This window comes from Pezoporus occidentalis, unplaced genomic scaffold (genome assembly GCF_034315485.1).
Source record: "Pezoporus occidentalis ecotype Australia unplaced genomic scaffold, CSIRO_AGI_Poc_V1 ctg45, whole genome shotgun sequence".
In the NCBI taxonomy this organism is placed as follows: Eukaryota; Metazoa; Chordata; class Aves; order Psittaciformes; family Psittacidae; genus Pezoporus; species Pezoporus occidentalis.
In genome coordinates, this window is record NW_026915780.1 from 3,518,484 (window position 1) to 3,532,252 (window position 13,769).

The 13,769-nt window shown below is 43.4% G+C and overlaps 1 protein-coding gene across 2 annotated transcripts; it reads left to right on the forward strand.

Moving 5' to 3' along the window:
• The first annotated feature begins 932 nt into the window (after positions 1–932).
• On the forward strand, positions 933–7,821 carry TEX36 (testis expressed 36). Of its 2 annotated transcripts, XM_062635243.1 has the most exons (4): positions 933–1,078; positions 2,181–2,309; positions 5,358–5,438; positions 6,982–7,821. In XM_062635243.1, exons 1-4 carry the CDS (start codon positions 1,028–1,030, stop codon positions 7,228–7,230), a joined length of 510 nt encoding a protein of 169 aa, XP_062491227.1. In that variant the 5' UTR covers positions 933–1,027; the 3' UTR covers positions 7,231–7,821. The 2 variants fall into 2 exon arrangements, with proteins under 2 accessions (XP_062491227.1, XP_062491228.1); XM_062635244.1 differs by lacking the exon at positions 5,358–5,438.
• Positions 7,822–13,769: the final 5,948 nt, after the last annotated feature.

The window sequence follows — 13,769 nt, forward strand, 5'->3', positions numbered from 1 at the left end:
ACTACCATCAGAGGGCAGTGCACAAGCGCCAAAAGGGAGGAGACTTATGATAATAAGTACCTAAACTAATTATAATACCCCCACCAATCTGTCGGGAACCTAATGAATATGTGTGTTTGTGTGTAATAAATATCTGCTTGCTTAACCACTCAGTGTGCAAGTTAGGAGGAGCGACCCCCCTTGCACCCAGTAATAAACATACCTGCTTTATAACTCTCTCTGAGTTGTAGAGTCTGATTCCGTGCTTCAGGGGCAACTTGTCACTCTCTACAACTGCCTGACAGGAGGATGGAGCCAGGAGAGGACTGGGCTTTCCCAAGGAACAAGGGATGGGACAAGAGGTAATGGCCTCAAGCTGCACCAGGGGAGGTTTAGATGGAGATGAGGAACAATTCCTTCCCCAGAGGGTGCTCAGGCATTGGAACAGGCTGCCCAGGGTAGGGCTGGGGTCACCGTCCCTATAAGCGTTCACACACTGTGTAGACAAGGCCCTCAGTGGGTTAGTGGTGGCCTTGGCAGTGCTGTGGAGCAGTTGGACTTGATGAGTTGAAAGGCCTTTTCCAACCTGGTTGATTCTATGATTCCACAGTTGTAAAAAAAGTTACAAAGCACTACACATAAAAAATATCTGCTACCTCCACTGTAGGGACTATGTCTGTAATAGGGGTGACCTCTCTTCATATATTACCACTGAGATTGTGAAGTGTCATTGGAGTGATTGTGCAGAACTAATTAATATTTAAACAGAACTCTATTTCTCCTCCACTTTAAGACAACATTCAGTGCTTCTACCGACTCGTTTCCCCATTTCTGCAGCAGGCAGGGAAGAGCCTGCCGTCGGTGTTCTGGATCCTGCTGGAACACCCGAATCACCAGTGATGCCGTCAGGGAAGCTGACGTCACGGCGAATGTCTGACGTCACGGAGATGACATCCACCCCTTCTGTGAGCTCGGCAACCAGTGGCAACTGAGAACCGCAGGGTCGGGGCCGGGAAGGGGCAGAGCAGCGGCAGCAGCAGCCGGAGCCATGCACAGGGACCGGCGGGTCCATCCCAGCGCGCAGCGCACCCTCAACTGGGTGAGAGGGCCGAGGCGGGGCGCTGCTGCTCCCTCCCTGTCATCCCTGAGCTCTGCGCTAGGGGTGATCGTGGCTTTCAGCCGGGAAGGGGGTTCACCCTTCCTAATGATGATGAGGAAAAGGTGTCCCCTGCATTCAGAGGGAGTAAAGCCAGCTCTGGCAGTGTGTTTTTTCCACTCTTCCAACAGTGCTGGAGGTCTCTTAGCCCAGGATGATTATCGTCTGGAAAATGCCAGCTGAGGGAACTGGAAGGGTTTAGTCTGGAGAAGAGAAGGCTCAGGGGGTACCTTATAGCTCTCTACACCTACCTGAAAGGGAGCTGTAGTGAGGTGGGAGTCAGTCTTCCAGGTAACAAGTGATAGGACAAGAGGTAACAGCCTCAAGCTGCACCAGGGGAGGTTTAGACTGGATATTGGGAACAATTCTTTCCCCAAAGGGTGCTCAGGCATTGGCACAGGCTGACCAGGGCAGTGCTGGAGTCACCATCCCTGGAAGTGTTCCTGTGTAGACAAGGCCCTCAGTGGTGGCCTTGGCAGTGCTGGGGAACAGTTGAACTGGATAAGCTTAAAGGTCTTTTCCAACCTGGTTGATTCTATGATTCAATGTTTGCCTCAGTTGTTGCTCTCAGAAGTGCCACAGCCCCTGTCAGGTCCCTGGGCTGGAACATCTCAGCATTGCAGGGCACTGTGACCCACGCCTGGCACCGTCCATTCTTCCGTCTCTGAACCCATGGGCCTAATGTTTGGCTGATCTGTTCCTCCCCAGTTCGGTGTTTTCAAACCTACAACAGCGTCAGCAGCATAGGCAAAAGGAAGTGTTATGGCATAGATGGATTATCACTGTATAAACAGTTTTCAGAAGGTTCTTGGAGGAACAGTATTCTTGTCTGGTGACGTTGTAATGTCCTCATTGCAGCGGTCGTGCTGTGTGCTTGGAAGCCCCAGATTTTTTCCAGAGGCCACTAGGTGCTGCTGCAAGCCAAAGAATAAGAAATAAGTGGGAAAAAGCAATTTTGGCCGCATTTCTGATCAGATCTAATTGGGGTTTTGTTGTTGTTTGGGGTTTTTGTTCTAAATGGGTCACAATTGTTGTTATTTTCTAGTTTGCTTATATTGGAGTAGACCAGAATCAAGCCGAGCCAACTACAAGTTCTGCACAAAACCAGGTCCAGAACAAAGCAGCTCCGTACATTGAGGAGAAACTGCCGCTAGCATTCAAAGCTCAGGAGCAGGTGAGTTACTGTGGCAATACAACTTAAAAAACTCCTTTTGCAGGACAGCACTTGCTAAGTAAAGTGTGGTAGTTAGTAAAGCAGTTGTAGCAGAGTGGCAGACTTTGTGCCTCAGGGAGTAAAATGATGGCTGCTTGTGCTAAGGCAGAAACATATTTCATCGTTAGTTCTAATTTGGGGTACTCAAGTCCTGCTGTAGTTCTTGGTTGCCAGCATCAGTTACTTTACTCTTTTAGTAGCTACTCTACCTACTTGAGACATATCTATGTGTCAGAATATATCACAGAATCAGTCATGAGCTATCTCAGCCCAAAGCCTGTGTGTAAAGCCATATAAGACAGTTTAAGTGAAATTTGATGATCTGTTTTGAATTGAATGTTAGCAATTCCGTATAGTCAGGCAAAGGATTACTTTTTTGATCATTAAAAATGCTTAAAAATGAGGAGATATGGGACAGTTTTGGAAACAAAATACAGTATTTTAAAACCTTGAGGATTTAAAGTGTTACAGTTTCATAATCACATTTTTATATCCTTATTTTATCATCACACTGAGCTCTGCTTTACCCACCCACCTTATGCACAGAACATTTTCTATTTCCATTTTCTATGAGCATAGCAATTATATTGAATTCATTTCACAGATTTTGCTGTACCAAAAAGCAGGAAGGACTATTTAAAAGGGAAGCTGGGGGCTAGTGAGAAGGAGAAGATTATATTGTACCATAAGTGTACATTATGTTGATATTATGTATACCTTTCTGTGAAGCATCTGTCCTTAGCCACTCAGAAAGGAGAACCTGGTCACCTGGACCTTTTATCAGCACTAGTAGGACTGTTCATCTGGTTTATATCTTGCATTTACTGGCATGTTACTGTTGAAAGGAATTAGTGGAATTTCTCTCTCTCATAAATCAAGAACTCAGATGAGTTCAGCAATGAGAGTACAAAGATTTGAGCCTTTAAAGGCTAAAATGTGATGTCCCAGGAGCAACCTGTGGAAGTTTGTTTCTGTCACAGTTTTAAGAAGCGCTGATAAAGTGTTGGAAGCTGCATGTGCAGCTGGATGTCTGTGATCTCTTAGTATGAGGGGGTTTGCTGCCTGTGGGATTAGTTTCCTCAGAAACACAGCGCTGTATAAGCTTGTATTACCTCCTTTTTCATACTTCCTTTTGTAAACCATTAGTTAATCTGGGGAATCCTTCCAAGAGATGATATTCAGTATTTGCCACCTTGGTTTTCAGTTTTCCTGCAGAATATAGGCAGTGGCAATAAACACTATTCCTAAAATGATGATTGGTAATTGGAGTCAGATATTTTAGTGAGTGCCACATTTTAGGGACTTAGAAGGCGCTTATTTTTAAACGCATGTATGAGAATGTGTCTGTTGAATTTACTTAACCATAGAACTACAGTCTGGGTGAATCTGGATGAGAAAACAAGTGAACGTGTGGCACATACCTAAAAAAAGGCAGAAAATCTGTCTAAGACAGCAAATGCCCTCAGATATAATTTTGCAGCTGACTCCATGCAGGCAGATTTAGTATTTTGTAATGCTGGATCAGGCCTCCTGTAGCATTTAGCTTCAGAACTGATTCAGGTTCACTTTTGAAACCTATTTTGTTAAATTGCACATTGCACATTGAAACTTGCTCCTCTTTTTGGAGGTGAAAATCATAGTTGGGAGAGGGAAAATGTATTCCACAATGGAAAAAGTAAAAATTGCTAGAGCATTTGCAGTTAAAAACCATAAAGCTCCCAATATGAAGCAACAGAATAGTGCTTGGGGAAGAACAGAGGCAATTTAATAATCCAGAAGAGATTTCAGTGTTTCAGTTTTTAGCTATTTTAATAATATTGCAATGATATGTAGTCCCAGACTGGTTTGGGTCGGAAGGGAGCTTAAAGTTCATCCAGTTGCAACCCCTGCCATGGGCAGGGACACCTTTCACTAGAGCAGGTTGCTCCAAGCCCCTGTGTTCAACCTGGCCTTGAACACTGCCAAGGATGGGGCAGCCACAGCTTCTCTGGGCACCCTGTGCCAGGGCCTCAGCACCTTCACAGGGAGGAACTTCTCCCTTATATCCAACCTAAATCTACCCTCTGTCAGTTCATTCAAAGCCAGTTAAATTACTTTTTAAAGGGTTCTTTTGCAGTTGTCCTTATTTTCTTCTAAAACAGTAGGTTCATTTTGGGAACTGGCTTAACATTATGTTAAAGAATGAGATTATAAATGAGTTATGCAATTAATACCTCCTCCACTTCCCCTGCAACAAGCAGGGTACATGATGTTCAGTACATAAATCATAGACTAATTCAGTTTCAAGGTCCCTTTTGTAGTTCATTTTAATTAGCTTTAGCCTTACTGGTGAATCAAACAGGACGTGCAGTATTTTGCTGCTTGCAGACAGAAGGTCTTTCTTATTTGGGAAGTCACACTTTTATATTAATTGTGTATATATTCAAGTCAAGGGAATGCAAATCCTTCAGATGATCCTGTAAATAAAATAAAATACAAAGGGTCCACATTACCCCTACAGAATTGTGTGCAGTTAAAAATGTAATATGTGAATATAGACCTCAGAGGAGCCTTCCAATCTCTGAAGAGGGGCCTACAGGGATGCTAGAGAGGGACTCTTCATCAGGGACTGTAGTGATAGGACAAAGTGTGATGGGTTCAAACTGAAACAGGGGAAGTTCAGCTTAGATACAAGGAAGTTCTTCCCTGTGAGGGTGCTGAGGCGCTGGCACAGAGTGCCCAGAGAAGCTGTGGCTGCCCCATCCTTGGCAGTGTTCAAGGCCAGGTTGGACACGACTTGGAGCAAGCTGCTCTAGTGGAAGGTGTCCCTGCCCGTGGCAGGGAGTTGCAACTGGATGAGCTTTAAGCTCCCTTCCAAGACAAACCATTCTATGATTCTATGATTTCTGTGTTAGAATATAGGCAGCAGTAATTTTGGCATCTGGCAGAATATAAGAAGTAAGACGCAAATATACTCCAAACCAGGTGTATGAAGGTTGATATTTATTTGCTGTTGTTTCTTCTTTTCAGACTGCATTGAAGAACAATTTCCCATTTTCCTTTCATGACAACAAGCACTGTTTGCGGAATGTAGGAGAATATTTTGATTTTGTAAGTACCAGCACTGAGCAAGATCCAGCAAGTTCAGATCTCTCAGCCTGCCAGAGATGAAACACAGGGTTTTTTTCTCCCCCCTGCATAAACTATAGGTTTGCTAGAAGAGAAAAATGTAAACAGCAAAGAAAACCCCATGTTTCATTAGGATTGGGATGGGACTCCTCTGGGACTGGCAGAGATGGTCTTTGAGGGTGGCAAAACTCAAGGAGAACAACCCCCCTGCCATGATCTGGGTATTTGATAGGCATTTTCTAGGGGTCCTAGCAAATGTTTTTCTTGTCTTAATATGGTTTTCTAGCTGGTGATGCATCCTATTAGTCTGCTAAAAGGGATTGGCTTTGTGATGAACTTTTGTAGGGGGCTCAGTCCCGCTTATTTGGTTCAAGCTCTTTTTTGTCCTAAATTTAAGCAAATTCCATTGGACACCCACAATGTATCTCCAAAATGTATTATTTTCCAATCCCACCTCTATAAAATACCTGTTTAAATATAAGTTGCAGAAGACACAACTTTGAATAGAATTTATATTGGTTTGGGCTTTTCTCTGTGTGTAACAAGTTCATGTTTTTCCACTTTTCTTAGATTGTTGACATATCACAGAATCATAGAATCAGAGTGGTTTGGGTTGGAAGGGAGCTTAAAGCTCATCCAGTTCCAGCCCCTGCCACAGGCAGGGACACCTTCCACTAGAGCAGCTTGCTCCAAGCCCCTGTGTCCAACCTGGCCTTGAACACTGCCAGGGATGGGGCAGCCACAGCTTCTCTGGGCACCCTGTGCCAGTGCCTCAGCACCCTCACAAGGACAACTTCTGCCCAAGAGCTCATCTCAATCTCCCCTCTGACAGGTTAAAGCCATTCTCCTTTGTCCTGTCATTAACAAAAGCAATAGGGCAGTTCACCAGATCACAAGTAGAGGAGGAAGCAGTGAATTGTGATAGTTCGTCTGACTCTGAGCTCTTTTAGACCTGCATTTTTGGTATTCATTATTCAGGGAGTGACCTCCATTTCTGTGCCCTTTGTGCAGTGTCTCATAGCTTTAGAGATACTGATCAACCATAATTCCAAATAAATTTGCTGCAAGCTATGGAGTGTGAAAATCAGTCTGTGTCTCTCCGTGTGTGGACACACAAGGGACAGCTTTGAAGATTCAGATTTCATGGTCTGTCTCAGTTTCTTTATTGCAGTCCAGACATAAAATTATTAACCTGCTTCTTTGGGTTACTCTGCAGATTAATTTAGCTGAGTAGAACTAAATAGCCTGGAGTAGATAGTGTGCTACAGAAATGCAAAGTTGAAGTGGTTTATTAGTACTAAGAGGTGGAAGGTCAACAGATTTCCCATTGAATATATATTCATCCAGGCAAGTCTGACAATCCTATTTTTAACTTGCTAAAGATGAACCCTGAGTTCTGGGAATCACTGTGGTAACAGCTTCCTTAACTTCCCACTGGGGTAGTGACTGTTGCAAGATGAATCTGTGAAACTGTGATTGTAAATCATATGTTTTACATTAATTTGTCTTCCTATTTTTTCCTTAGGGTTTGGGCCGCAGGAAGGTGGAACCAGAGAGACGGCAACAGAACTCCCAGAACTTCCTCCAATGGGCTCATAAGCCAGTCCCCAGCAAAGAAGATGGCTTAACCATTTATCAGACCTCATTTATGAAAGATAAAAGCTCTGAGAGCCCAATTTATAGGCGGTATCCAAAACAGCACACAGAAAAGCAGTGCACTGAGAAACCCATTCTTGAGAAGGAAAAAAACCTGCAGCCAGACAAGTCATCTTAATTATCAACCCACCTTTGTAGCACCAATCTATCATCATCATCAGAGCCTTTACTTGAGATCTAAACTATTTCTTACTCAAATGGATGATGAAATAAACATGCGTGAAGTGAATGTGTTGTGCAGTTGAGAGTTCATTGAAATCAGCACTCGTGTTACTCTGAAGACATACATTACTATAAAAATTGTAATGAAGAGAAAAAGCATGATTGTGCATAGTTTCAGCCATACCTCTGTTAGGAGAACAGAGGTAGTGATTGTACATGGGTTATTTGATACTGGTTGACCCTGATCTTGATACAAAAGCTCGTTCAACTTCCGAATCAGCGGTGGGGCTGTACCTCAAGCAGCTGACAGTATCTGTGTTGAAAGAAGTATATGATGGAACTGGAGCCTTGAGGATTTCCACACTAGGGAGTCAAAACTGTGTGTTCAGAAACCTTTTCTGAAAGGTGTCATGGCTGTGAGGGCAGGTTACTGCCCATGTGAGAAGCTAGATAAAAAAGCTGCACATTAGACTGCTGTGCAAAATAACTGTAATGTTTGGTTATAACACAGCAGTTGCATAAGCAAAGAAAGAAAGGATGTTGTAAACAGTGTGTGCATTCCTGTGTATGACCCTTACAGGGAAGAACTGCCTAAGAGCTCATCTCAGTCTCCCCTCTGGCAGCTTAAAGCCATTCCCCTTGGCCTGCCCCTACATCCCTTGTCCCAAGCCCCTCTCCAGGTTTCCTGCAGCCCCTTTAGGCACTGGAGCTGCTCTCAGGTCTCCCCTTCAGGAGCCTTCTCTCCTCCAGGCTGACCCAGCCCAGCTCTCTCAGCCTGGCTCCGGAGCAGAGCTGCTCCAGCCCTCGCAGCATCTCCATGGCCTCCTCTGGCCTCGCTCCAACAGCTCCACGTCCCTCTTGTGTTGTTGCTGCAGACTGGATCAAGACTGCTAGGAAGGGTCTCCCCAGTGTACAGAGTGTACTCTCTGCACTGCTCTGGGGAGTATGTGAGCACTCACATGTGTGTGTCCGTCATGGCACAAGGGGTAAACCAGCTCAAGCTGACAGTGGAAAGCTCCATGAAGGTTTGTGTTTGAGGTGGTCTGGCTCTGAAATGAACGTAGGATTTTACACTTACATGGCCCTAAGGAAGGGAATTCAGCACCAATCCTGCAAGCACTCTGCTCCCAGAATTCTTACTGCTTTAGGATATGGAAGGCATTAGAGTCAGACCTCCAAATAACATGTTTTCCTTTTCTGGATCATTTCCATTAACATCAATGCAATAATAAACCAAAGCTTGTGTCTCAAAATATACTAGAAATAAACTTGTTGCTATGCAAAATGATGTTGACTAAAATAATTTAAGCATAAGTTTATGGGATAATTTCCTTTGTTTGCAAGATAAATGGAAAAATAAACCCTCAACCCTTAGAATTCCCTACATTGTAAGAGATGCCGTGGAAATGAGTTATGGTAAGAAATGATTTCTGCCTTTCAGTGAACAGATACATCTTTTTGTGTCAGCCTGCACTGGCTGACCTTTTGTGTGCCATCCAGCTAGATTACATTAGACAATATCCCCAAACATGCAGCTATTTTACTAGCACACACTGAAATAATAAACTTCTTTTATGAAGTTCCCCCTATGCAAGTTCTTGGGGGGTGGTGGTGTGGTGTGTGTGCACAATCTGTAGAAATGCAAAACATTAATGAACAATGTAAAAACAGAGAAAAAGCCAAGGAATATAGTGCTGTTTAAAAGAATGAGTCTTTCTCAGCCTGACAACTCCAGAGTCAGAGTTTCCAGAGTTTTAGCCAACAACTTCATCTCCAAACTGATTCAAAACTCAAGTGTGTGCCAATCACATGGTAAGTGAAGTACCCCATGCTGTTTGCCATACTCAAGAGGGCAATCTTGGACCTCCATCAGAAGGAAGAAGCACATTCCTGCTCAGTTAGTAATGTTTATCTGTGGTTTAGCGTTACAACTGGATATGGGGAAAGAAATTGCTATAGTTTGGTATGTCTTAAAACACCAACAGAAAGGTTTCTTTATTTTTCCCTTCACTTTTCCCTTCACTTCCCCCCCCCCCTTTATTTTTCCCTTCACATTTTGACTCAAACATGGATTTTTTTAAAGGAACTCTGGTTTAATACATGTTTACAACTACATTATAATAAACATTCCAGAGAATGAACTATGGAGATCATGAAACCTGTATTCAAACTGAAACCCACTGTGCTGGCTTGAACAGAACAGGTGATTCCCACAGATCTCAGGCTCTAGGTGTGGTTCCTGGGTAAATACCATGAGCTACAACATATTGGATTTTGAAATGAATACTAAACACCCCAGATCAATTCTGGAAAGTCAGAGCTTTGTGTACTTTGGATAGAAACCATCAGGTTTGTTTAATCTTGGGATAATAATGGCTCTGAAGAGAAGACCATACTGAGTGAAAGTAATATGCAATATGGAGGTTTTGCTTCCTTCGGGCTAGAAAGGAGGGGAGAAAGGCTGGTAACTCCCAAAAAGGTTTCCTACCCAGTACTCTCTGCTGGTGGATATTAGGATGAGATGGGTGTAGGTGAGCTCGGCAGAGTGGGCATGCTATGGGTTAACTCAGCTGAGTACTGTTGTGGAGAAGTAGAGGTTATGCCCTACATGGGGCTGGTAAAGATGGACTTTTCGGTGCCTTCTTTTATTAAAACAGAAAAAAACAAACGAGTTTGTTGCAAAATTTCCTTGGACAGTGTCAACAACAACTTGAACGCAGCCAAAACCTCTGCTTTGAGGCTTCGTACCACAGTCTTGCTGAATGAGTAGGTAGTGTTGCTGTCTGGTTTTAAGCTCGAGCCAACATCAATTTCAGGACTGTCTGTACAACTTTGTTAAGTGTATTCCATGTTATTTTATAAGTGCTTCCAGTATGTGAGCTACATTCACAGAACTCAAGCAAAATTGCTTAAAAACAAAGGGCTGGGCAGATGGCTGCAAGTTCCTTTGGTTTAAAGAGTTGCTGAACCCTACAGCAAGCTAAGCCTGGTGATTGATGTGGCTGAGCTGAAGAGTTTTTCCATGCTCTGGTTGAAGACAGCTTGCTTCATGGGTTGCATCACTTCAACTATGTGGGAACATGGCCTTCTGCTGGTGTCTGCATGGTTATGTCCACTTACTTGATGTGTGCTTGCTCTTCCTTCTGCCCTGGTTGCTGATAATTAGATCTGAAGAACTGGTCTCACTCAAAGCTGCTCTCTCTTGGCCTGTGTGGACTCCTGGTAAGCTGGATATCAGCTTTTATAGCTGTTTCATTTATGAAATGTGACCTAGGAAAAGCTTTTAGTAGTCATCTTGACCTTGATAGACCCTATTGACATAGTTATTGATGGTAACAGGTTGGGTTTGGTACAGGTTGAAACGTTACCTTTTGTTTGCTCAGTGTCTGAAGAACCTTAAAGAGATGCTCAAAGCCTTGAAAGGGGAGGGTTGGGTGGAAGGGGGAGTTGTTGAGAGTAGCTCCATCAGTTGCTGCTCTTGGAGCTGGTAATTCAATGGGAATGCAGCAGCGTGATTTCCAAGTCATCTGCTGCTAATCTAATCACTCTGTGTTCATAATCAAATCACTCCATGTAGCTGAGATGTTGTTTCTTATGTGTACTCTCAAGGATAGGCTGAATGGAGTAGCTTGACATAAACGTGGTGAAGATGAGCCCTTTCCCCTCCCTGGGCTCTACAGTTATTCAGTAGCAATGCTGGTGGAGATGTGGCTACATCCGGAACTGGTGCTGCTTTATTTACACTGCTACAGCTCAAGTGTGGATACTGTTGAGCTTCTATGAAAGCTCTTCTACTGGTTTAGCTTTTCCCTGGTTGAGCAGTACTGATGTGATGGTGCTAATGTTGAATTGAGAGTATAGGCCTGTAGCTGACAGAAATGTCGATACAGTGGCCATGCTGGTTGATAAGAAATAACAGTTCTGAAATGAAGTAAAAACTTTGTGTTAGACATCTCTGTTAAATCCCAGCCTGCAGGACTTTTAAAATCATAGCACATGATAGAATCATTCCTTAACCTCTCCCCTGCTGCTGTTGCGTTATCTAAAGAGCAGTAGGGGGCAAGTACAGAGTCCTGGTCCACTTTGGAGTAGGAAAGGGCTACATAGAACTGCCTCACAGAATGGTTTGGGTTGGAAAGGACCTTAGGATCATTCAGTTCCAACCCCCTGCCATGGGCAGGGATGCCTCACACTACACCATGTTGCCCAAGGCTCTGTCCAACCTGGCCTTGAACACCACCAGGGATGGAGCATTTACCAGTTCTTTGGGCACCCTATGCCAGTTCCTCACCACCCTCACAGTAAAGAACTTCTTCCTTATATCTAACCTGAACTTCACCTGTTTCAGTTTGAACCCATCACCCCTTGTCCTATCACTACAGTCCCTGATGAAGAGTCCCTCTCCAGCATCCTTGTAGGCCTCCCCACAGTAATAAAATAACAAGCTGATAAAACATTGTATTTGGAGTATCTAACCAAAGGGAAGTCTATTCACGAGGGAAGGAATCCCAACTGACCTAAATACAGATGTTTGGCAATAGTGGGTGTGAGTGAACCATTAAAGCACCCAGTTTATGGTCTAGGCAGGCAGCTGTGTGGTGTTTATGGGAAGCATGTTACCAGCTCACTCTCATCTGATCATGGTTTGTTATACTTCAGTATATTCACCTGAAAGGGAAATACCTCAAATTATCCTGTCTTTAATGGGGTGTACAGAAAGAAATGTAGTTTGAAATAGGTATGCTTCAACCACATAGAATCAATGAACTGATGCTTGGAGGGGACCTATGGGGCACATCTAGGCCAGCTTCCTGCTCCCAAGGACTATAGGATGGGGTAGTCCTGACTCCTACACTTTGCTGTACCCAGCACTTCTCTCCCTGGGCAGAGATTTGCTATAGAGTATTTAGAGCTTCATTAAGGACTTAGTTACCTGCCAGTGGAGTATTTGAAGAAACTAATGGCTGTGGATATGTTTTTATGATCCTTTACATAATTTGTCTCTCATTCCGTAGAATATTGAAACTGGAAGCATGCTATTTCTGAAATGGAAGTGCTTCTTAAATACCAAATTAACATCCACTCTTTCTGTCTCATTCTCCCCCCCCCGCCAAATAAGTCATGTTTAGACTGTCCAGTGTATTCTAACACCTACAAATGGCAGTGCCTACTGTGCAAAGAGACCAACAGCAGTACCAAGTCTATAAACTCTTGTGGGCTCAGGCTCTATAATACTAACCAGTCATCAGGCCTCAAATGGCATTTTAGGTATGCATTAATGACCCTCAGCCCCAGACCTTCTCGTCTTATTGCTTCATTCATCAATGGCCCAGTGGCACATTGGCAGTGCTCTTTCTCAAGCTGTGCCTCCCCTCAGATGGCAATCAGATGGTAGATGGCTCTATCTGCTTATGGGAAAGTCATAGCCCAATAAATAAAGTGTAATTTCCTGATTCCCCTGGGATGCAGTGATTCTTTTTAACAATGCTTCTTCAGTTGAGTTGAAATTAAAACCCAGCGTGATCAACATATTGGGTAATATTTCATGGATGGGGTTAAGTACCAGGTTTAAAGACTTAAATAAAAGCACTGGTGGAGAGAAGGCAGTTGTACAGAAGCGGAATGTTTTCCATCAAAAATGGGAAAACCCTGGTGTCGTTACTGAGGTTAAATTACATTGTCAGCTTTTAAGCATTACTGCAAAGCTTTTCTGTGGATGCGCGATGCTAATTGTCTTTCTAAATGAAGCTTGCTATCATTTGGCATAAAACGAACATGTACTCTTAGAACTACTGGGTAACATGCAATACAGTTTGGTGCCATAGGAGGGCAGAGGCGTGGAACGGCTTTATTTTGATGCGAATTACATGAGTGTAAGAGCTGTCGCAATGAGTTGAATTGTCAGATTTATACGGGTATCGGTGGGCTCTCAATCATGTCAGAGAAACACAACAACTCGATTCAGACACGGATGGAAATATGTAACTCGCACGGGTTTATGGCTTTAAACATCTTTTCCAGTTGTTAATTTTTGATGTTTACACATTTCGGATACTTTTTCAAGCCGCAGTTATTTTGTTTTGCCTTTGAGAATCTATAATCTTACTCCAGTTACGTACTTAATCACTGACAATATCTAGCACATTAACAAAATGACTTCTTCAGTTTACTACTTTGATTTAATTCGACTTCCTGTTTTTCTAGCATCAGGCTAATTTATGCTACAGTTTTCTTTATGCTTCAAGTTAAATTCGGGCTTAAATATAAAAGAGCTTTAGCCTCTGGGTGAAATAATTCCTTAGGAAATTTGAAATTCCATTCAATCTATAGCTGCCTTTTCAAATGCGTGCAGAAATGAATGCAACTTGCTTTGTTAGAGGAAGAAATGTGTGTGTATGTGCACTTTCATGGCTTAGAGGACCCCTTCTTGCAGAGTAATTAGGAGGGACCCAGGTACAGTGATGGGCTCCTGCACTCTGAGCTTATGCCAACGTC